The 25,554-nt window shown below is 44.4% G+C and overlaps 1 protein-coding gene across 3 annotated transcripts in view; it reads right to left on the bottom strand.

Moving 5' to 3' along the window:
* LOC126278983 (receptor-type guanylate cyclase Gyc76C-like) overlaps positions 1-25,554 on the bottom strand; it is a 638,621-nt gene that overhangs the window by 172,681 nt on the left and 440,386 nt on the right. For all 3 annotated transcript variants that reach the window (XM_049979308.1, XM_049979299.1, XM_049979290.1), the window contains exon 3: positions 22,633-22,830. In XM_049979308.1, coding sequence (XP_049835265.1) covers positions 22,633-22,830 — 198 coding nt within the window. The remainder of the gene's footprint in view (positions 1-22,632; positions 22,831-25,554) is intronic.

Below are 25,554 nucleotides of genomic sequence, written 5' to 3'. Positions count from 1 at the left end.
AATTAACCTTGACGAGGCACTCATTAAGCAAGACATAGCATTGCCCACAAGTGTTGCATATCTAGCCCGTCGACTAGCATCACACAGTACTTTTAAGAATAATGTATACTTATCTAATCCTCAAAATAGGAAATTGCCTCGGTGTCACGAGAACGCCATCGACAAATTCCCATGGAAGCTGGTAGTAGAGACAATACGGCAGGACTTCTTGTTTTCATTGAATTAAGTTCAGCGTTTAGTACTGCCCTTCGCTTCACACACAACGTCGGGTATATTGGACTTAGAAATATTTGCCTCATCCCCAAGAGAGAAGGCTCATTGTAACCAAGTCTGGAAAAATAAGTATGACTCATGGAATTATACTAACGATCAAATAACTCGTTGGCGCGAGATCAACGTAATAAATCACTCACAGAAAGCAATACGCTGTCGGTGCTGTTTTTCAAGAAAAAAAAGAACTATTTCCTTCATGAGGAGCGCATAAAATTTACACAAGAAACATATAACGTCAGCTATAAATGTTTTTTTTGTCTCGAATTAGAGGCAGAGAAGTAAGGTATTCATTCAACTGAATCGTGGCGGCTTGTAATGTTATTTTCCAAATAAGTCCTCGATTGTGCCACAACATCCTTATAGTTTTCTTATGCCATTGCCTTCCCTGACGACATACGCTCACCAGTGACTTTCTTGAACACCAGCAGGCACAATACTGTTGTGAATATATCATCGGTTGTTATGAACCGTACGTACATTCCACTTTAGTTCACGTTTCTCCTCTAGTAATGTTCTTAATTTACGTATGTCGTAAAAGCCTGCTTCACCTGGCACGAAGTACAAAATGAAAATAGTGCGAAAGCTACTGGTTAGTAAAAGCATTTCACTGACTAAGACGATAGATTTCCTTTGTCTATTAAACCGTTGGCAGGTATGTTAACTGCAGGTTATCAACATCTGCATATTTTACGAAGATTTCGATCTCTCAGATAGTCGCCGGTGTAATTCTTAACGCCTGTTGGGCATTACGTCTAGCAAAATCAACAGACTAACTACACTTTAGCGGAGAAGAGTATTAATCCTATTACTTTTAAGTTGACGAAAGATAAATAACATTTAGTTACGGTTCAGACGAATAAAATGCGTGTTTTATTAGACAAAGACTGCGGGTGCTACTTGTTTGTAAGTACCTTTTGTTCTGTTCTGTTCTGTTTGGTGCCAGTCAATGCACATTGCAAGTCATGCCCGGAGTTCATTCACTTGCTCGCATTGTTACCACCGTCGAAAATCTACTTTCACGCCTGCAAATTGTCGTGAATGGAATTGGTAATCCTAAGGCTTTCATGGCTAGTAATGGAGCTTCACACAAACCAATCCAGAACATTCTGCGGGCCATTTTGTTGTCTTCGCAGAGGTCAAGCAGCTGGACTCACGGTTCAAATTTCACTATCTGAAAATTTCCTTCATTCGCTGAAAATTGTCTTAGACGTTTACTTGTCTCTCTTCCAAATTAAGGGAATGTGTTGGTGACTGAATTTATTGCTTACGATAAGTGCTGAAAACTAAGACAGAATGGGCATCAGAAGGAATAGATAGAAGAGTGAAAATCGTCTGGACTGCTTTTGTAAACTAAATAGGGGTTTCAAAACAAAACTTCCAATATTTCTGCAAATAGAAGTTTGCTTTTAGTGTGCACCGCCAGTTTTGTCTTATAGCAGTGAAACATGCACCTTACAAGCGGAAACCGTTCAGAAATGATGGTTGCTTAGTAATTTGTCGAGGGGAGAAAGGAAAAGAAACTAATGAATCAGGGAACGTAGGCTGGAGTGGGAGACCTGTAGGTGTGACATGGAAGGCCACCGCTGAAGGTCGTAATGGATGGAAAAGTGTAGAAGAGAACTTCATCCAACAGTGCCTGTCAAAGGCCGATTACTGTTACAAATGATGATGAAATAATAAATACAAGGATACTAGGAAAGTTTTACAGTACAGCTGCAATTATTTATTTTTTCCGAAATAATTTCCACGACATTGAATATACCTCGTCATCCTTCGAAACCCAGCCGGCCGGAGTGGCCGTGCGGTTCTAGGCGCTACAGTCTGGAGCCGAGCCACCGCTGCGGTCGTAGGTTCGAATCCTGTCTCGGGCATGGATGTGTGTGATGTCCTTCGGTTAGTTAGGTTTAATTAGTTCTACGTTCTAGGCGACTGATGACCTCAGAAGTTAAGTCGCATAGTGCTCAGAGCCATTTGAACCAACCTTCGAAACCAATCCCTAAATCGGTTATCCCAAGTTTCTGAAGGGAATAAGGCACACTCGTCGTCCCAAGACCTCAAGAGGTCCTCATCACTTGAAAACTGCACTCCTTTCAGCTTCATTTTCACATATGGGAACACTGGAAAGTGACATGGAGCAAGGTCTGGTCTGTTAGGAGGACGCTCAAGAAGTTTCAGTGCTGTACCCCGCAAATATTGGCTCATTGCTTTGACGTTGTGAGCTAGAGCATTGTCGTGATGGACGAACCAAGTGTCCATTCTTGACTTCAGTCGCAGGTTCTCCAGAGACTGGATGACTTTGGGCAGGCACTGCTCAGAGTACCACTTAGCTGTGACTGTCTTATGTGTATCCAAAACACCACGCTCCACAATACCATTAGACTTGGAAAAAACTATCATTTTTTTTACTAATCGGAATTTTCTGACAGCTATACGTGATTCGTCATCTTCAAAGACCCAAACGTTGTTTCTGGTCTTGGTCGGCACGTCATAATAGTACAACCAGGTCCCGTCACCCGTCAGTATGTTATTCACATGCTGAGATTGTCCCTTAGAAAACTTTTTTAACATTTCCTGTCACCAAGCCGCAAGTCGTGTCATCTACACCTACATCTACATCCATACTCCGCAAGCCACCTGACGGTGTGTGACGGAGGGTACCCTGAGTACCTCTATCGGTTCTCCCTTCTATTTCAGTCTCGTATTGTTCGTGGAAAGAAGGATTGTCGGTATGCTTCTATGTGGGCTCTAATCTCTCTGATTTTATCCTCATGGTCTCTTCGCGAGATATACGTAGGAGGGAGCAATATACTGCTTGACTCTTCGGTGAAGGTATGTTCTCGAAACTCTAACAAAAGCCCGTACCGAGCTACTGAGCGTCTCTCCTGCAGAGTCTTCCACTGGAGTTTATCTATCATCTCCGTAACGCCTTCGCGATTACTAAATGATCCTGTAACGAAGCGCGCTGCTCTCCGTTAGATCTTATCTATCTCTTCTATCAACCCTATCTGGTACGGATCCCACACTGCTGAGCAGTATTCAAGCAGTGGGCGAACAAGCGTACTGTAACCTACTTCCTTTGTTGTCGGATTGTATTTCCTTAGGATTCTTCCAATGAATCTCAGTCTGGCATCTGCTTTACCGACGATCAACTTTATATGATCATTCCATTTTAAATCAGTCCTAATGCCTACTCCCAGATAATTTATGGAATTAACTGCTTGCAGTTGCTGACCTGCTATTTTGTAGCTAAATGATAAGGGATCTATCTATGTATTCGCAGCACATTACACTTGTCTACATTGAGATTCAATTGCTATTCCCTCCTCCATGCGTCAATTCGCTGCAGATCCTCCTGCATTTCAGTACAATTTTTCATTGTTGAAACCTCTCGAAACACCACAGCATCATCTGCAAAAAGCCTCAGTGAACTTCCGATGTCATCCACCAGGTCATTTATGTATATTGTGAATAGCAACGGTCCTATGACACTCCCCTCTGGCACACCTGAAATCGCTCTTACTTCGGAAGACTTCTCTCCATTGAGAATGACATGGTGCGTTCTGTTATCTAGGAACTCCTAAATCCAATCACACAATTGGTCTGATAGTCCGTATGCTCTTACTTTGTTCATTAAACGACTGTGGGGAACTGTGTCAAACGCCTTGCGGAAGTCAAGAAACACGGCATCTACCTGTGAACCCGTGTCTATGGCCCTCTGAGTCTCGTGGACGAATAGCGCGACCGTCTTTTTCGAAACCCATGCTGATTCCTACAGAGTAGATTTCTAGTCTCCAGAAAAGTCATTATACTCTAACATAATACGTGTTCCAAAATTCTGCAACTGATCGACGTTAGAGATATAGGTCTATAGTTCTGCACATCTGTTCGACGTCCCTTCTTGAAAACGGGGATGACCAGTGCCCTTTTCCAATCCTTTGGAACGCTTCGCTCTTCTAGAGACCTACGGTACACCGCTGCAAGAAGGGGGGGGGGGGGCAAGTTCCTTCGCGTACTCTGTGAAAAATCGAACTGGCATCCCATCAGGTCCAGCGGCCTTTCCTCTTTTGAGCGATTTTAATTGTTTCTCTATCCCTCTGTCGTCTATTTCGATATCCACCATTTTCTCATCTGTGCGACAATCTAGAGAAGGAACTGCAGTGCAGTTACCTCTGTGAAACAGCTTTGGAAGAAGACATTTAGTATTTCGGCTTTTAGTCTGTCATCCTCTTTTTCAGTACCATTTTGGTCACAGAGTGTCTGGACATTTTGCTCTTCCGTCAGTCTATGCAGCACCCAGAGAGAACAAAGTTTCATTACTTGCAAATCATCTTGCAGAACGAATTGCTGGTGCATTTAGCCCTGAAGTACCCTCTACGTGGTTTTAGGTCACTCGCCTTTCTTCGTCTAGCATTTTCCTCACAGCGTCAATGTTTTCCTCCACAACTGATGATCGTGACTTCCCGTCCCATAACCGTCGCCCAGAGTGAAATTTCCTCTTCGGAATTCTCTGTACCGCCTGAATATAGTTGTAGGATGTGGACACACTTCACATAGCGCAAGAGTCATTTCTCACATGAAACCACACAAAATTCAGCTACTGCAAGCTCTTCGTGCAGGTGACAAACAACGTGTGGAGTTCTGTAATTTCGTTTTTGGCAAGATGGAGGATCACAGTTTTTCTTCCACACTTAGCGATTAGTGACGACGCTATATTCCATTTAAATGGAAAAGTGAACTGTCACAATGTGATAATATAATGTACGGAAAACCTCATGAAATTGTACAACATTAGAGGGGGACTCTCCAAAATTTAACGTGTTTTGTGCAGTTTCACGGGAAAAGGTGTATGGTCCATTTTACCATTTTACTTTGCCGAGAACGCTGCTACAGGAATCATATATCTCGATATGCTTCAGAACTTCCCTTTCCTACAGTTGGAGACTGATTCAAATGACTTCATTTATCAACAGGATGGAGCACCGCCACACTGACATCTGGAAGTGCGGGAATTTTTAAATCCAAGGATTACTGAACGATGGATCGAACGCACTGGACCAAATGATTAAGCCTCCAAGGTCACCCGATTTGACAGTATGTGATTATTTCTTGTGGGTGTTTATAAAAGACTCTGTTTATGTGCCTCCATTACCAGCAACAATGAATGATCTGAGACATCTCGTAACGGGAGCAGTGGAAGCTGTAACTCAAGAAATGCTCGCTACAGTGTGGAAACAATTTGAATACCGCATTGACATATGCCGTGCATTTCAAGGTGGGTGCCTATGACAAGGTATGAAAAAAATTTTTTGAGTTTCCCGTTCATCAAAAAACAATATTCATTGTGTATGGTTATTAGTTTCAGAAATATACACGTGCCTAATCGGATGTTTCTTTTCGATATGTCCTGTATCTTGAACAGGGAGAGTCAAAAGTTTTCAATCTTTGTTCGAGTTCGAAAATCAGTTATTTCAGAAACTGTTTATTTTGAGCGGTTTTAACAATCAGGTTAAACTGGTATGGAAGAAAACCATTGTAACCGAAAACCGGTCGTTTCAACGATAACCCGCACCCCTACGACCCACGTGTCTTTTGCTGCAGACACCTGTTCTCTGGAGGGCGGACAGCCACGTGGCTACTCGTTACGTGCGGCCCTGCGCACACACAGACGAGATTGCGAGGCCAGCCATCGCGGCGAAGGCGTGTTTTATTTTTCTCGCGGCCCTGCGCTGCGAGCTGCAGATAAGAGCAAAAAAAGCAGAGCGGGGTAGAAGGAGCTGGCGTGCAGTGCCGAGGCGAAGCATGTCGAGGGCGTCGCGTCGCCGCGCTGTCTGTGGCGAGCAGCAGCGCAGCAATTAAGACGCGCGGCGCAGCGCCGGCCAGGGCCCCTCACGTCCGGAGCCTCCAGCCTTCCAGCTTCCAGCGCGCGCACCTTATCGCAGATCTGCCGCCACTGAGTCAACGCCGCCGCTTCTATCGGAGAAGCCGGCGTCTGACGTCGCGCCGCTGGAACGCACTTCCTGCTTGCATAACGGACATCGTGTAACGCTGCGCTTATCGCCGTGGCGATCGCACCAGCCTTTTCACACAAAAAAAGTCCGGGCCGAGGCTGCTATTTAAAGAGCCCTGTGGTTCTCCCGCTTGCTTCGGGCCAGGGGTCGAAGATCGAAGCACAGGGCACTATTATTAAACATCGAGAGGACTCTGACCGGTTGTTCCAGCGAGACGGTATATTGCATCAGCTCCATCAAAACGTCTGTGTACTTCATATCTCTAAAACCGCAAGGGAATGCAACGTCCTCGTCGCTTATGAGTGCGCCAAGCGCCAATATTCAGAAATATCTAGAAAAGTAATACCATAAAATATTAATAGCCCAAATGGCCAATAACATTCTCTCTCATATATATATAGGTCCAAAAATGTGTATCCACTGTTTAAAAGTCCATAACTGGCAAAGTAATTGACGGAGTTGTCTCATCTTTGGTAGTGTAATAGTTTGTAGTTCCGGCAATCGCCACACAAGTGTCATATTGCAATGTTTTGTTTTCTCAGATGACAGTCGCCAGGTTGTTTCAAATGGCTCTGAGCACTATGCGACTTAACTTCTGAGGTCATCAGTCGCCTAGGACTTAGAACTAATTAAACCTAACTAACCTAAGGACATCACACACATCCATGCCCGAGGCAGGATTCGAACCTGCTACCGTAGCGATCGCTCGGTTCCAGACTGTAGCGCCTAGAACCGTACGGCCACTCCGGCCGGCCACAGTCGCCAGGTAGTCAGTGTCTTATTCTTAGTTGCACCTAGTTATTCCAGTAAATATGGCTGGCGCCAGGCTTACATTCGATGAAAGGAAGTCAGTTTTGAAGTGGTATTTTAAGTACGAAAACATTAATGAGGTTCAACCGCAATGGCGAAATGAGTATCAAACAGAGCCACCGACATGTTTAACGATTCGTCGCATTCGAGACAAATCTGAAACCGAAGGCTATGTTAAAGATGTGCACAAACAACGATCTGCACGACCTGTAACAGTAATAAGTCCAGCTAACTCCCGTCGTGTGTTGCAACAATTCACCCGCTCACCACAGAAGTCTGTGAGAGAGTGTGACCGTGAAAGTGGAGTGAATCGCTCAAGTGTTCGGCGAATTTTGAGGACAGCGAAGTGGAAGTGCTACATCCCACGATTTCTACACGTAATGAACGATGACGACCCAGATCGCAGAATGGAGCACTGCGAGTGGTTTACTAACATGGTGCGCAACCATGAAGAGTTTGCAGAGATGTTTGTGTGGTCTGATGAGGCACAGTTCAAACTCAGTGGTACAGTAAATCGCCACAATTGCATCTACGGGGCCGCCGAAAATCCAAAAGTCCATGTAGACAAAGCCGTGAATTTGCCAGGAGTAAATGTGTGGTGTGGGTTGTCTTACCGGGGCTTGATTTGGCCATTCTTCTTTGACGGCACAGTTAGCGGTGAGGTGTACATTCAGAAGCTTTTGACATCCATTCCACCTGCCATCCGAGACTTGTATGGAGACGGAAGAGTTTAATTTCAACAAGATGGTGCTCCAGCCCACTATCAAAATCGTGTTAGGGCGTATCTCGACGAAAATCTAGCAGGAAGATGGATAGGCCGTAGAGGTGCTGTGGAGTATCCACCATGTTCCCCAGGCCTAACTCCTCGGTTTGTAAGTGCTGGTCCAGAAGGTTGTGAGATAAAGTTCGACACTGGAATTTACGACTGTGAGAGTTGTAGGCCAGCAGAAGGTATTCCAGGTATTAGCGGAGGAGTGTGAAATTTATTAGCTGTATGGGATGATATTCGCTTCCGTAGCTCAGTGCTTAACGTGTCTTTCTCCTATGGGCAAGACTAAGGTTCGATTCCCGTAACTGCCAAGAATTTTTCCTTGTTGGGAGGACTGAAATATAGTGTCCTCTCATCCTTGAGGAGCTACTTGAGTGACAAGCAGCCCAACGGGGCAGTAGACGGAAGGTAGGTGGACACAGAAAGTAAGGCAGAGTGCATGTTAGGTTGTTCAAGGATTTGGGCATGGAGAGACGGGGAGAGAGAGAAAGAGAAAGAGAGAGAGAGAGAGAGAGAGAGAGAGAGAGAGAGAGAGGACATACCCAGAGACCAGCTAAATAAAAATGTTTATTACATACAAGGCAACTTTCCAATGAGCGCGAAAAGTCAAAAGACATATTGCTGAAAGTATTGAAAAATTAATGTAGCATTTTATCGCACAGGAATATGTAAGGAACCATTACTACTCTCCTTAAGCTAGCAATTAACTCGCACTAACATAAAGGTAATCAATTCGTACGCAAAAAATTAAGGAGCTGCTTCGTCTGCACGAAGTACGTTATTCAGCATGAAAAATTTCTATCGTTAACGAAGCGAAAAAGGGTATCAACTCTGGAAGCATTGCACAACGTGAGCATAAAGTCTTCCCCTGATAACAGCAAATTTATTTCTAAGGAAGTATGTTAGATAAAGCTACGCTGTTTGTTGCACTGGTAGCTTAACTCACTAATTCTTTATGAGCGTATTTCTACATGAGGTCTGACAGTGTGTTGGAACTTTAAGTTGCCCCTCAGTTACAGGAATTTCAACCACACACGATGTCACACCACCACACTGGCGGTTATTTGTACGACAATTCTAGGATGAAGCCTTTCCGGGCAGATGGATCGATAGAGACACCATCATGTTCACCAAACATCTTTACGCTGAGGACAGTGTTCAGTTCACCAGTTCCTGATGTGCAAACTCCTACATCACAAATAAGGGATGCTGCGAGGTGGAGATGGGTGATGGGTCGACAAAGACATGGAAAAAAACTAGTATCGTCTGGACGCTCTATGGGCAACAAACGGAACACATGCACATCCAAAACAAAGTTTACTAGTTAAGCAGTCATTTGCAACAAACTGCATAGCTGTATCTAGCATAGTTCCCTAGAAATGACTTTTTATAATCAGGGAACACTTTATGCTGTACTGTGCCCAGGCTTGATTGGCAAGACTATGGGCCTATTTTTGTTCTGTCAAACAACGGAAAATCCAGGACAGAATATTGACAACATTATGAAATGGACAGATTCCTACTCACCATACAGCGGAGATGCTGAGCCGCACATAAGCACAACAAAAAGATTTTCAAACAAGCAAGCTTTCGGCCAAAAAGGCCTTTATCACCATTAGACAGCACACACACGCAGAAACACACACACACACACACACACACACACACACACACACACACACACACACACACACTCATGACCACATTCTCTGGCTGCCAGAAACTTACTTGTTAGACATTCTTTCTTGATCTGCCTATTTGCGACCCAACGTCTTCACTATATGGTGAGTAGTAATCTATCCTGTTCATGATATTTTCATTATTCTTGTTGTGTGTTAGTTTTGTGTGTATCTCTTCCAATATTCAAGCGGTGCTGCCTGCATCGTCCACAGATGGTTTCTAAAAGTCATTCTCATTAACAAAAAATACTTTCACTATGGAGACTGAAACGGAGGGTAAATTACCTTTCCTTGACGTCTTGGTCAGGAGAAGGGCTGACGGCACTCTAGGTCATGGGGTGTATCGAAAGACAACACACACTGATCTGTATTTGCACGCAGACAGCTACCACCACCCTTCACAGAGGAATGGGGTACTTAAAACTCTAGTACATAGGGCGCGCACTATCTCTGACAGAGAGAGTCTACCCCAGGAATTGGAACATCTGAGAACTGTGTTTCGAAAGAATGGGTACTCAGAGTGGCAGATCCAACGTGCTCTCCGCCCAACCACTGCAGCACAACCTGTTGAGATGGATGAAGTCACGAGGGAGGAGGTAGGCACTGCATTTATTCCATACACAGGCGCACTCTCGGGGAAAATCGCCCGCATTCTGAAGAAACACCGGGTTGGAACTGTGTTTTGTCCTCCGAATAAAACTCGTGCACTGGTGGGGAGCGCCAAAGATGACCTCGGTTTGAGGAAGGCCGGCGTGTACCAGATTCCGTGTCAATGTGGCAAGTCGTATATTGGTCAGACGATGCGTACCGTCGAGGATCGATGCCGTGAACACCAGAGGCACACTCGACTGATGTATCCGAGCAAGTCGGCGGTCGCTGAACATTGTTTGTCGGAAAATCACGCTATGGAGTATGACCGCACGAGGATTCTGGTACAGACGTAGAGATACTGGGACAGCGTTGTTAGAGAGGCTATCGAAATTCGCACCAACGACGACCTCATAAACCGTGACTGTGGCTATAATCTTAGCAAGGCTTGGGAACCAGCGATTGGGTTAATCAAGAGTAAATCGAGCAAACGCATAGTTGTGACGACCACGGCGGACAGAGCCATCACACCGACGTCATCTCAGACGCCGTCGCTACCTGTTCCACCGCGCTACCGTGGTGCGGGGCGCGGACGGCGGAGGGAGCGCGCCGCGGGCGGAGGGTATTTAAATCGGCCGCCGCCGGGACCGAACCCAGTTCCCCCTGAGCAGCCATAGCGTACAGATCTCCGTGCCGGCACGTTCACAGGAGCTCAGTCTGTCAGTTCACCTGATGATGGCGACATGTTTGATCGCCGAAATATTGTGCCCGTTGGACACTATAGACCGGCAGTACACCCGTGGATATTTTGATTAAAAAATACTTTGATATGAACTATGAGCTACACAATAGGGCAGACCAAAAAATGGGAATCTTTCGTATGCGATGTATACTCTCTGCAGGTGACGTTGCCTCACGCACAGAAAAGATACTGTGTAAATCGACACTCTCGGCAGAAACTACGTACAACTAGAAATCTGAAGGTCCTGGATTCAATTGACAGTCTGTCCAACAATTTTGTCCATCACTTTGCGCTTTTTATGTACAAAGAGCTTACGGAATTACTTTGTTGTCCGCCTGCCTGCCTGTATGTCCGACTGTTAAGAAGAATTTTTAACAGAAACGGATAGATGCATCAAGTTGAAATTTATGTCACATACTAAGGTCTATAGTTCCTTGATGGTGTAATTGATGTTAGGTTGTAAGCCAAGAGAAGGGCCATATACGACACTTTCTTTTAAACACTCGCAAGCTCACTAATCGAAACCTATAGGGTATTTCCCATTGACGTAGACTCAATTTGGTAAGAAGCAACGGTTCAGAGTACAATATAGCGAAAAAATCCAAAAATGGTTAATTTTTAATTGTATTACCTGAATTTATTTGCCATTTCTTCTCTGACTGTCTATCTGTTCGTCCGCCTCTTAGGGCCCAATTTATCAGGAACAGATATACGTATCAGTTGGAAATTTATGTCACATACTAAGGTCCATGGTCCCTTGGCGGTGTAGAACGCTGAGGCTTCTTTTTGGTCTTTACTGATTGGACTATTACGCCACCAGCGTATTAGGGCATTTTGTTAACATTATTCGTTTAAACGTGCCCATTAGGTTAATGTACGAAAAACGATTAAGACTCATTAGGCTGACAATTCGATCCCAATTTAACCCTCACAAGACTAGTAACTTCATAGTCAGAAGGCCTGACGAATACAACGCTGTAATTTTTTATTTTATGCTGCTACAAAATGGTTCAAATGGCTCTAAGCGCTATGGGACTTGACATAGAAGGTCATCAGTCCCCTAGACTTAGAACTACTTAAACCTAACTAACCTAAGGACATCACACACATCCATGCCCGAGGCGGGATTCGAACCTGCGACCGTAGCAGCAGTGCGGTTCCGGACTGAAGCGCCTAGAACCGCTCGGCCACAGCGGCCGGCTATGCTGCTACAATTCACAAAGCAGTTAAGTAAACTTCACACAGATATTTACTTTACACTTTGTACGTGATCGACTAAGCTGATGGGGTAATAAGGCCAGTCAATGGAGACCAAAAAAAGATGGGATGTGGGGAAAAATTGGTGCAGTTGCAAGTTTTCGTACAGTGTTAGGAGGAAATGCTGTGCTCAAGAAACTAGAAATCCTGAAAAGTGGGAGCTGAATGTGAGAGGGGGTTGAGTATGAAGGATACTTTTTAGTTTCTGTCGAATAACTCAAGACCTATGGCCTCTACCGAAAACGTATCCCAGTACAGAATTGAGTTATATTAAATTTCCTACAAAAAGACCCTTCTTATTTTTTTCTGTAAAACCATTAGCTGACGCACAACGAGCGGGAGAGTATGAAATTCTCGCGCGTTGTTTTTAACGCCAGCAATAACATTGCGGGTTGTATAAAACGACATCGGTAGGGGCAGCTCACTCACCCTGTAGAGTATTTCGTAACACTTTTTAAAAAGACAATTAGCCTATAATTTATTCTCAATCGTATTAAATTAAGCCCACAGCAGCTTATTGATGCCAGTATCCGTCGTCTGCATTAAATCAACACAAATTACCGAACAGGAAAAAGGATCAACTACTATAAAAAGAACGCGTTTCGATTTCCCTTGTGTTCACTGCGCTGTTTCTACACACGAGCTTGCTCTCTGGACAGTCCTAGGACGTCGCCGCGACGGGAACATTAGCAGTAATGGTTGTGCGAGCTCCCTTTGATGTTCCACATTGATTCGGGCAGATCACGCTGATTGGAGACTGGCTGATGCCCGCAACAGATTACTGTAATGACCGCCTTGCTAGTACCCGCGAAAAGCTCACCTAACAGCTGCTTCTCAGCCGAGTGTTGTCACAGTTGGAAGTTACAGAGATCATAGCGTGATTTCTGACTGAGGGAAGGAACGTAGAGAGGCTGGAACATACATGACAGAGGGAACGGAGCTCCTCCCTGAAGGTCATACCTTTCCTATATAGTCAGGTCGCTGAAACGGGCGTGAGGAAAATGAGCAGTATATTACGACTGACTTCAACAGAAACTACCGTAACTTCAGGTGCGCTCCAGGGCAGAAAAATAGGTCCTCTGCGTTTTGCGATTTACGTAAACGATCTGATTGACGGTATTGACAGATGCCTTAGACTGTTTGCCGATGATGCTGTAGTCTACAGAAAAATAGTATTACGCCAAAGTTGGGAACAAATCAATGAGGATTTGCAGAAAATAAATGCGTGGTGTAATGACTGGCAGTTATCTCTCAATACCAGTAAGTGTAACCTACTGTGTATAACAAGGCGAAAATCACCATTAATGTACAAAATAAATGCAGAGTCTTTGGAAGCAGTAAGGTCGGTCAAATATCTGGGTTTGACCATTCGAAATGATCTCAAATGGAAAGGTCAGATTATACAAGTAAAGGGTAAGGCGAACTCTAGATTGCGGTTTATTGGTAGAATCCTGAAGCGATGCAGTCCTTCAAAAAAGGAACTAGCTTACAATACGTTAGTTCGACCAGTCTTGGAGTATTGTTCGTCTGTGTGGGACCCTTACCAGGTGGGTCTGATTCAAGAGATTGAGAAGGTCCAAAGAAGAGCGGCAAGATTCATGACTGGCACATTTAGCTATCGCGAGAGCGTTGCAAATCTCATAGAAAGTTTGAAGCGGGACACACTTGCAGATAGACGGCGCGCTAAACACAAGGGACTGCTCACTAAATTCCGAAATCCGATCTTTACTGAGGATGTAGAACATATATTATTACCACCAACTTTCAGATCGCGCAATGATCGCCATTCAAAGACAAGGGAAATTAGAGATCGTACTGAGGTGTTCAGACAGTCGTTTTTCCCTCGCGCGATCCGCGAGTGGAACAGAGGGGTGGCTAGCGGAGTATGTACCGGGTGATCAAAAAGTCAGTAAAAATTTGAAAACTGAATAAATCACGGAATAATGTAGATAGAGTGGTACAAATTGACACACATGCTTGGAATGACATGGAATTATGTTAGAACCAAAGAAATACAAAAGTTCAAAAAATGTCCGACAGATGGCAGTGCATCTGATCAGAATAGTAATAATTAGCATAACAAAGTAAGACAAAGCAAAGATGATGTTCTTTACAGGAAATGCTCAATATGTCCACCATCATTCCTCAACAATAGCTGTAGTCGAGGAATAATGTTGTGAACAGCACTGTAAAGCATGTCCGGAGTTATGGTGAGGCCGTGGCGTCGGATGTTGTCTTTCAGCTTACCTAGAGATGTCGGTCGATCACGATACACTTGCGACTTCAGGTAACCCGAAAACCAATAATCGCATGGACTCAGGTCTGGGGACCTGGGAGGCCAAGCATGACGAAAGTGGCGGCTGAGCTCACGATCATCACCAAACGACGCGCGCAAGAGATCTTTCACGCGTCTAGCAATACTTTGTTTTTTTTTTTGTTCTAATAAAACCTCACGTCATTCCAAGCGTGTGTGTCAATTTTTACCTCTCTATCTACATTATTCCGTGGTTTATTAAGTTTTCAAATTTATACTGACTTTTTGATCACCCGGTATGTAAATGTAGACCACAACACATTTAAAAAAAAGGATTTTGTCGTGACTTGCTGGCAAGTTCATAACCTGGGCTGGTGTTGTTCTATGCCTAATTCTAGTTCCCACATTCCTCCTGCATTCTCCATCTCTGTTTTATACATCGTTGCGCAGTGCGCTCACGAACCCGTCACCGCAGCCCCGGCCTTCGACGCCGTCAAACCCCTTTCCTCCACAAAAGCAATGACGCGGTCGCGAATAGCCTATTGACGAAGAGGCATGGCGCACGAATAATGTGAATCAACTGAAAGCGATGTGGTGTAGATATTTGACCTTGCCTGTGTACTGTCATTGGCTATTACAGAACGAACGGTGTGTTTGCAAACCTAACTCAGCACGAGAGAGTATCACTCTGTTACCGTGAAACTTCAAAGCAACTGCGTGAATAATTCTCGCTCGTTATGTCAAACGGAGGTAGTAAAATTAAGTTTCACATCCTAGGGAGTTCATTTTCCACCGGATCTGTCACCCATAGTTTTACAACTAAAATTCCGTCGCATCTTCTTTCGGAAATTAGCTGTAGACCACTGAAATTTGTTTCACATAATACATTGGAGGATTTAATAGGAACGAAACTGTTGAACCAGTAGAATGTTTTTCATATGGCAAAAAGAAATTCGCGTGGATTCGAACACGAGACATTTCATATATAAACCCTGCACGGATCTCGATCTTCTTGCGACATTACATTCTCGTGACAACCGCTGCCAGCGGTTATTTACAGTGGATACATTGAATGCCAAGACTTTTTGCAGTATCGCAGAAGGAACATCCAGTTTCTCGTAGCCCTATTACACGACCTCCTTCAAACTCAGTCAGGTGTTGACAATGGCGCCTTTATCGCCTTAAAAGCGTTCTGGACTAACGTCAACTCATCACGTCCAATCAAGAAGGTAACTAACGTTCACAACCGTTACAGCGTGTATTTGAATCAAATCTGATTTGCATCCTCATAGTGACATTACTAGCGCCACAATTAAGCGACTGTCGCGTAATTTGAATAGAGATCATCTATCGGATGCAGAAATACGCCTACAAACTTTCGTTTATGTTGCGGAACTCCTCCTTGGTGTTTTGATTTATTTTTTTCCCCGTCACTGTATTTCATGTGCAGATATGATTTTGTGCCTTCTTGGAACTGATCTAGAGTACTGACAAAATCATTCCCTGTAATGTTTGTGTAATAGTTTTTCGTTGCATGACAGCTAGAAACATAGGCATGTCGCATTTCATTCACGTCAATACTGTATGGATGTTTTACTCTGGCTGCGATTTCCGCCGGGCAATTTTTGTCCTGTCTGGTTGTAATGTCTCTTGCAGCGGTCTCTCCGCGATATTTCAGAAATTTTACAAATTATATAATTCAGTACCTATCTCAAAATATCTCTTCTTATCTTACCGATTCCTAAACTTTAATATACGATGATTATCAATGCAAAATAGTTTCAAGCCCTGTTATTCCTTGGAGGGTGCATTTACTCCATGGAATAGCTTCTCTGCTATCTATGTTTTCTCTTATGAAAAGAAGGATTCAGATCTTGCCGATTAGCGGTGAAAGAACGAAGATGTATAGGTATGTATTGTTGAGCTAGTCGCCATCTTGATGAGATTCTGTATGAGAAAGAATTTAATACATGAACTAAACTAAAGTAAGTGTGTTCGCGTATTATTTAACTGATTATTATTGACAGTGTCTGCTTACTACGCTATGTTGCACGGGATCAGTGGGGAACGTCTGATTTACACTGGACAAACCTGCTGTTTTGTATGCTCAAGATATCCAATTTGTTACTTACAATAAATGGGCTAACACGGTCTTACCAGCAGATCTCCGGTCTTCCCCATGTGATCACCGACATTTAAAAATTATTACAAATGTTTTCAGGAGATCGACTGACAATTTTCGTCGCACCGAGGCTTCTAAATTGCTTCACTGCCTTATGGAATTTAAGTTAATCTCAATTTAATCAGGATAGAACAGTATTGAACTGTGTGACTGCGATAAGCCTGCTTTGTGAATGAAGATTCCCTTAATATACGCATGTTTTTTACTATCCTGATCAGTGAAGCTAAATCAGGCCGGTGTGAGAGAGGTTATTAAATTTTAGATCCCACAAAAAAAATTAAAGGGTGTACTTAAGGTGACTGGAAATGAGACGACGCGAAGTTGTAAACCGTCAGTTTTGATTAATTAACGTGTGCCAGAAAGTTCTAAAGGAAAAATAGGTAATCGGTCGGAGCCATATAGGGTGGTATTTGAATAAATATTTCTTCCTGTTGCATTGATAATTCGTTTTATCTCATTGCACTTATCGTGAACGGTCTGCTCAACAAGTAACTAACAAGGAAGTTAACGATTGTAGTACCATATACCTTGTCCACAACCTTGTCTTTCAAACTCCCCTGCCCTCCACTCAACAGCCACTTGTAACGTATATACCAGTAATGCCTACTTTCTAAGCCTCCACATTCCTTGAAGCGTCATTTCAACACACAGTAAACACAACTACAGCTGTTTCAGCTAGCGACTAAGTTTAGACACACGGAAATCTCTGTCTATAGCACACATAATTATTACCTACCACCATAGGTTGGCAGGTGCTCCATTCGATGATGTTCGGTCGTAACCGGCGGCCTGTTCAATGTTCCGGTAAGAGTATTCTCACAAACATAGTCATAAACAGAATTATACCGTTAACTGGAGTTTCTCTCAAACAAGTAATTACACTCGTTATGTCTAGCGGCAACTATATACGTCACCATAAGTCAAGAGAATTTTACGTTTTATGTCTCTTTTTAAGCTCCACCCAATTGCTACCTACCATTCATTATTATGAACTTCGGAGTGCAGTGATTCGGGCAATATATCATCAACATAATGCAATCTGCAGGTTATTTATTTCTTTATTTGATCACGAAGCTAGAAGACGCTGGAACAACAGGTTATAAATATGTATAAAGTCTTCAGTCGCCTCGTTAAAGCTTGCGAAACGACTTCCTACGTAAGCACTGTTCGTTATGACAGAATTCTCCTTTCTCCTTCTCCATTTCGGCCCTACTCGTTAAAAATAATAGCTGTTACCAAGACCTTAGCGGTGCAGAAGGGATGGCTTATTGTGCACTGCGTCTTGTAAGCTTGCACGATTTCTCACGTCCTCTTCTTGCCAAAATTTTAAAGTCACCTGCTACTACAGCTTCTGAAACAATTTTTGGACCCAACATTTGTTTTTCTTATAATCACTTTGTTCAATTCTTGGCGCAGTTCTGCTACTCTGAGATACACGGTGATATAAAGAATGTCCGAATTATTTCAGTTGATACCGTAGGGAAAACGGTGTCACTATAACTTAGGCCGCAACATTTCTAGATGGTAGCAGTTAGAGTCGCTTCGCCATTTGCGGTGGCTTCACTTTAGTTGCATGCGGAAAGCCGGTTTTAACCCTAGACTGCTAAACCCTCGTAAAATTTACGATTGCACTATGGCATTAAACAGAACATTTTGCACTTAATTTGGTACGTATCATACCATTTGAGACTTAATAATTGCAATGCATAACCTATAATTACGGCTCCCTTTGAATAAAATGTGGAGTAATAAACTTTACGATCGTTTAATAGCAATAGAAAAATCCTCCTTTGGCGTTCTAGGATCGATCACCTTAGTATTCGCTTAACTTTCAACTCCACTGTTCTGAGATGCTTCGACATTTCTCAGTCGATGTCTTTTACTGGACTTGGATGATATCGCGACTGATTATCGGTTCTGGGAACACTTTGGGACGTGAGTTGTAACTCCATACGACATCTTGTTTCTGAACTGATATCTGGCTGTCAGCCACAAGCTATTCCGAACGTTTACTGGCTATGTGTCTGCAATAACGGGGCATAACTTCGCAGATACAAAATTATAACCGGAACATTTTCTAACAAGGGAACCTCCCCATCGCACCCCGCCCCCCCCCCCCCCTCTTCAGGTTTAGTTGTAAGTTGGCACAGTGGATAGTCCTTGAAAAACTGAACACAGATCAATCGAGAAAACAGGAAGAAGTTGTGCGGAACTAGGAAAAAAATAAGCAAAATATACAAATTGAGTAGTCCATGCGCAAGATAGGCAACATCAAGGGGAGTGTGAGCTCAGGAGCGCTGTGGTCCCGTGGCTAGCGTGAGCAGCTGCGGAACGATAGGTCTTTGGTTCAGGTATTCCCTCGAGTGAAAAGTTTACTTTCTTTATTTTCGCAAAGTTATGATCTGTCCGTTCGTTCATTGACGTCTCTGTTCACTGTAATAAGTTTAGTGCCTGTGTTTTGCGACCGCACCGCAAAACCGTGCGATTAGTAGACGAAAGGACGTGCCTCTCCAATGGGAACCGAAAACATTTGATCGCAAGGTCATAGATCAACCGATTCCTCCACAGGAAAAAAGTCTGATATATTCTATACGTTCGATCCCTTAAGGAACTTTCCGATTCGGAAAATATTCATTGACCTTGTTATTGAAGTCGCGAGCTATATTTGCTGGATTCATATTGCCCACGGAATACACCTCACGTATTTAATGCACTCTCGTCCAAAGTAGCGAACAGCCAACTGCCAGCCGGGCAGCCTCGTTAGCAGGAATACTCTCTCTCCCGTGCGCTGTAGTCGACTGACGTCGTGTGTTTCGATGTTTGTTTAGGTGTAGCGTCCCCATACTACGGCGCAGTTACCTCGCATCGGACGGACGGACGAACAGATAATAATTGTCTGAAAATAAAAAAATAAACTTTACACTCGAGGGAAGACGTGAACCAAGGGCCTCTCGTTCCGCAATTGCTCACGGTAACCACGGGATTAAGGCGCTCCTGAGCTGACACTCTCCTTGATGTTGCCTATCTTCAGCATGGACTAGTCAGTTTGTATATTTTGCTTATTTTTTTCATAGTTCCACACAACTTCTTCCTGTTTTCTCGATTGATCTGTGGTCAGTTTTTCAAGGCCTATCCACTGTGCCAACTTTAACTAAATCTGAGGGGGCAGCGATGGGGAGGTTCCCTTGTAAGTGTATGGCTCGTCGCGAAGTTTCGTTGTTACGTTGACTCTGTAACACAGCTGAAGTCTGCCCGCTTGGCTGAAGTAGTTTTCTCGTTTTGCCGAGAGAGAGAGCGTGGATCAAAGAAGGTACCAGCATCAGCGCCACACGTTTCGGGAGTAGGGCTGAAGTTTGGGTCTCCCGAATTTTGCTGCGAAGTGACGTCAAGATGACGATGCACATTTGTCGAGTGCTGTAGAGTTTCGTGCTCACGTGTCACATCAAGATTCGCGTGAAAGTAGCTTCTCCCGTTGATTACTATTAATTACAAGCAAGAACGAAACTGTCATTCTGAGCAATTTAAACTGTGCCCTTAGCTTCCTGCCTAACCACAACCTCGGAAACTGCGACATATCTGGAAATAAATAGCAAAATATTTGTGACAATCAAGAATATAAACGTCATTTAATCTTTCGCTTTTTAATCATACTAAAGACTCAAAACCGAACAAACTCTTTCAAGAGTGAGAGCGACCTTATATGCAAATAACACTGGGTATTGGAGTACATACTTACAGAATCTCTTAAAAACACGGTGATTTTAAAAAATAAAAAAAGAATATAGTAGGAGGCAAACCCACTTGCGTCTTCTTTGTAACTCCATGCCTCTTCTCCCTACGATATTTTCTTAACAATAGGAATTTATTCAGAAACGGGTATTACAAAACTTAATCACTGACATTAAATACATTTAAATAAGATCTATCCATGGTAAGAACTTTTCTCTTTTCCATCTACTTTTGAGGATTTCTTGTTTTTCGTTCATCACTTGTTGTTTAAAGTCGTGTATAGATTGTCCTCCAACACTGAAGATGTAGTTCATATAACAATATATGAATAATTTGTGTATTCTTGTTTTGGATGCTGGAAACGTTTTGACGTCCATGTACATTTTTTTTTTGCTGTTTATTTCGTCGACAATCGTTGATAAGAAACTAATCAAAATTTATCCATTCCTATAGACCTGCAGTTTTGGAGCAAGCTACCGTTCGGTGTATGGCAGTGTCAACCACTCCACAGTGCTGGCAGTAAGGATGATTAGTCAGTTTTATTCTGTGGAGTCACGCAGCTGTCAGGATAAAATCGTTTATAAAGAAGTAAGCTACTGAGCGCAACCTTGAAGGTGACGATTTGTCGGAAAAATTTGACCAGACCTTATTGCAGTTTAAATTTTAGTGTTTCATCTAGTTTACTGGTGGACAATGGAGATTTTTTTCCAGTGTATTTGATTATTTCCTTTGCCGTACAGAATATGTTCTGCAGAAATGGTTAGAATTTGAATCACGTCGGCCATCGTGTTTCAAGATCAATATCGAGATCGCGGCGCAACTGTACCTTCCGGCAAAATGTGCCTGCAGCTCTCGGTGTCGCTGTAAACCGAATGTAATGGATCAGTGTGGCTTGAGCAGATGCGCAGGATTCCTCGCAGAGGAATGCGCGGACCCTATCGTGAAATCGGTGAGTTTGAAAGAGGGCACATTATTGGCACGAGAGAATGTGATGCATCCATCCGGAAAATCACTGCTAATGTGGGACGAAGTGTTCTTGCAGTAAAATGGGTGTGTGCAGAATGGTTCATGGAAGGCCGTAGAACATGACGAGATGGGTCAGATTTGGAAATCTGTGGTACGTTCCTACGGAACCAAACTGCTGAGGTCATCGGTTCCTAGGCTTACACACAACTTAATCTAACTTACTCTATATCACACACACCCATGCCCGAGGGAGGACTGGAATCATCGACGGGGCGGACCCACGCGAACCGTGGCAACGCGCCTTAGACCGCAACGACATGGGTCAGGTCGCACCATCCAAACCACGTCCCGAGAAGGTCAGCACCTCATCCGAATGGTATTGCAGGAGAGATCTGCGTCTTCCTCGCCTTTGGTGCAACAGTGGAACAGTATAACACATCGTACAGTATCAGGGGTGACAGTCCGTCGCCGCTTATTACGACATGAGTTTCGTGCGCGTCGTTCACTTCTCCGCCTACCTTTGACGAACGTGCAGAAACATGCTAGACAGCAATGGTGTGTGGAACGACGCCACTGTTTTTTGTTTTTTTTTTTTTTTTTTTTTTTTTTTTTTTTTTTTTTACGATGGCCGCATTTCGGCTCGCCGCAGACATGAGGAGAGGCATCACAGTGACTGCGCTCGCATAAGACATACAACGCCAATTCAAGTCCTTATGGTGCGGAATAATGCTATTAGTTACAACCACGAATCACAACTGCTGCTTGTCCAGGGCACTCTGACCAATGTGAATACCTGAATGACGTCCTACGACCCGTAACCATGCCCTTTCTGCACAACACCCCAGATGTCATTTTTCAGCAAGACAATGCACGACCATATGCTGCTGCACTTGCAAGCCTTTAGCCCTGGCCCTCCAGATCACCAGACTTGTCACCAATCGCAAATGCGTGAGATATGGTGGAACGACGGGTGCAGCGCTGCGACCCAACGCCGACCATCACAGATGAACCTTGGAACCAGGCGAACGCAGCTTGGAGGGCTCCACCACAGGACGACATTCGCGCCTTATAAGCGCCGATGCCATAACGCATGGAACGAGTTATCAGGGTTCATGGAAGACTCTATGCCTACTAGGCAACAGGACAGGTGCTGAACCGAGGTGACTGAAATGCTACTCATTTTTGCATAACATACTAATGTACACGTCCTGTGAATATGAACGTCCTATGTCTGGTCGTTCACAGCGTTCTGTTGTTGTTCTTTTTTCCTGAACATTCGTTTATACCGGCGACCTCGCAGTCTCCAGCCACATTCGCTCCACAGCCTATGTTGCCGCTGAACCTAGACCTGGAGTATCATTGAGCAGGTACTTACGTAGCTGATCATGGGTATGTTGCGCGAGTACGAGACGATGGACTCGACGTGGCAGGGCCCCTCGGGGCCGATGAAGACGGCGACGTCCTTGCAGATCATCTCGGTCATGACCCTGGTGGCCAGCACGGTGTCGCCTTGCGTGTCGCGGTACTCCAGCTGCAGCGTCACATTGGGCAGCGTATTCATGTCTTCGTTCACCTGCCGGACAAACGTAACCAAATGAGAAAGCTGCTGACTTCACGTTTGCCACATCTCGTTACTGTGCCAGACGGCTCAAAAAATAATACATCTTCTGGAACCAATACATGACATTATGCTTCGCATGTACTTGGCAGTGGGTGTCAAACTGCGACCCGTGGGCCACATGCGATCCGAATCAAGAATTCGTGCAGCCCGCGGTTCCCAGCCGTATTTTGTAATAATATGCGCCTACCTAATAACAGGCGAATATAAAATGCTAGCTAACGTTAAGAGCTTCTTAGGAGTGTAATTTTCCTGCTCAGTAACAAACACACTCACAGAGACATTAACGCTTAAGACGTGTTTCAATTTTAATTTAATAACCGAGCTAAGTAAAGTTCGTCGCTTACCTCAGGGCAGAGGTGTAAACGGCGCACCCACTGCGGGGTTACAGGATGGGAGAGGGAGAATGTTTTACTGTACGCCTTCCAGTACAGGCAACTCACGGACGCGTGCGACTCGTACCGACCAGCTGCTACGGTATAAATTTTGACACAGACGCTACGTAGATCCGCGCATGCGCATTACAGAGGTCATCTTCAAATGCAGTTCATAATTATAGCAAGGAATATGAAACTAAATCAAGGCTGTTGTACAACACTGAAGCGTCTGTCTCCACGTACGCGTCCACCGTAATTACTCTGCCCCGCAAACATCTGGGGTACACTCGTCTGGAATGAAAAGTTCCCGGGGGGTCCACTGGGTTCGATGTGGGGTCGCAGTGAGGTGGGTGGCCTGTTCTGGGGTTGTGATCCACGGAGGGCTACGGCTGAACTACCTCTTCTAGGTCTCCGGTTGAATGTACAATACACACGCACACTGAAGCGCCAAAGAAAGTGGTATAGGTATGTCTATTCAAATACACAGATATGTAAACAGGCAGAATACGGCGCTGCGGTCGGCTACGCCTATATGAGACAACAAGTGACTGGTGCAGTTGTTAGATCGATTACTGCTACTACAATGGCAGGTTATCAAGATTTAAGTGAGTTTGAACGTGTTGTTACAGTCGGCGCATGAGTGATGGGACACACCACCTACGAGGTGGCGATGAAATGGGGATTTTCCCGTACAACCATTTCACGACTGTACCGTTAATATCAGGTATCCAGTAGTACATGAAATCTCCGACATCGCTGCGCCCGCAAAAGATGCTGCATGAACGGGACCAACAATGACTGCGGAGAATCGTTCAACGTGACAGAAGGGCAACCGTTCCGCAAATTGCTGCAGATTTCAAAGCTGGGCCATCAATAAGTGCGAACTACTCGACGAAACATCATCGATTTAGGTTATCGGAGCCGAAGGCCCACTCGTGTACCCTTGATGATTGCACGACACAAAGCTTTACGCCTCGTCTGGGCCCATCAACACCGACATTGGACTGCTGATGACTGGAAACATATTACCTGGTTGAACGAGTCTCGTTTCAAATTGTATCGAGCGGATGGACGTATTCGGGTATGGAGGCTGCTTCATGAATTCATGGACCCTGCATGTCAGCAGGGGACTGTTGAAGCTGGTGGGGGCTCTGTAATGAAGTGGAGCGTGTGCAGTTGAAGTGATATGGGTGTCCTGATACCTCTACACACAACTCTGACAGGTGACACGTACGTAAGCATCCTGTCTGATCACCTGCATCCATGCATATCCGTTGTGCATTCCCGACGGACTTGGGCAATTCCAGCAGGACAATGCGACGCTCTACACGTCCATAATTGCTACAGAGCGGCTCCAGGAACAGCCTTCTGAGTTTGAATACTGCAAAAAATGGTTCAAATGGCTCTGAGCACTATGGGACTTAACATCTGAGGTCATCAGTCCCCCAGAACTTAGAATTACTTAAACCTAACTAACCTAAGGGCATCACACACATCCATGCCCGAGGCAGGATTCGAAACCTGCGACTGTAGCGGTCGCGCGGTTTCGGGCTGAAGCGCCTAGAGCCCCTTGGCCACACCGGCCGGCTCGTATAGATCTTATAATTAAATTTTCACTGAGACATTTAAGTCTCATCTTTATCTAGGATAATGTTGGAATCTGTAGATATGAATTAAAATTTATGCCGCGGCCGGGACTCAAACCCGCGCCTTCTTGATTGCTAGGCAGACATGCTGACCATTACACCACTGCAGCGCTATTCATATCTCCGGCTTATTTTCCCCTTACATTGTCATTATAACCAGGCCTCTCAGCGATGGTGTAATGGTCAGCATTTCTGGCGAGTAAATAAGAAGACATCTACATCTACGTCTACATGGTTAACCTGCAATTTACACTTAAGTGCCTGGCAGAGGGTTAATCGAACCATTCTTCACACTACTTCTCTATCATTCAATTCTCGAACGGCGCGTGGGAACAAGGAACACATAAATCTTTCCGTTCGTGCTCTGATTTATCTTATTTTATAATGATGATCATTTCTCCCTACGTAGGGGGTCTCAACAAAATATTTTCGCATTCAGAAAAGAAAGTTGATGATTGAAATTTCGTAAATAGATCTGGCCGCTAAGAAAACGGCTTTTGTTTCAGTGATTCAGTGGCTGCCACCCCAACTCACGTATCATATCAGTTACACCCTCACCCTTACTGCGCCATAACACGAAACGGGCTGCCCTTCTTTGCACTTTTTCGATGGCCTCCGTCAGCCCTACCTGGTAAGGATCCTACACCGCGCAGCAG

The sequence above is a fragment of the Schistocerca gregaria genome, chromosome 1 (genome assembly GCF_023897955.1).
Source record: "Schistocerca gregaria isolate iqSchGreg1 chromosome 1, iqSchGreg1.2, whole genome shotgun sequence".
NCBI lineage: Eukaryota > Metazoa > Arthropoda > Insecta > Orthoptera > Acrididae > Schistocerca > Schistocerca gregaria.
This window is presented reverse-complemented; position numbering and strand designations above follow the sequence as displayed.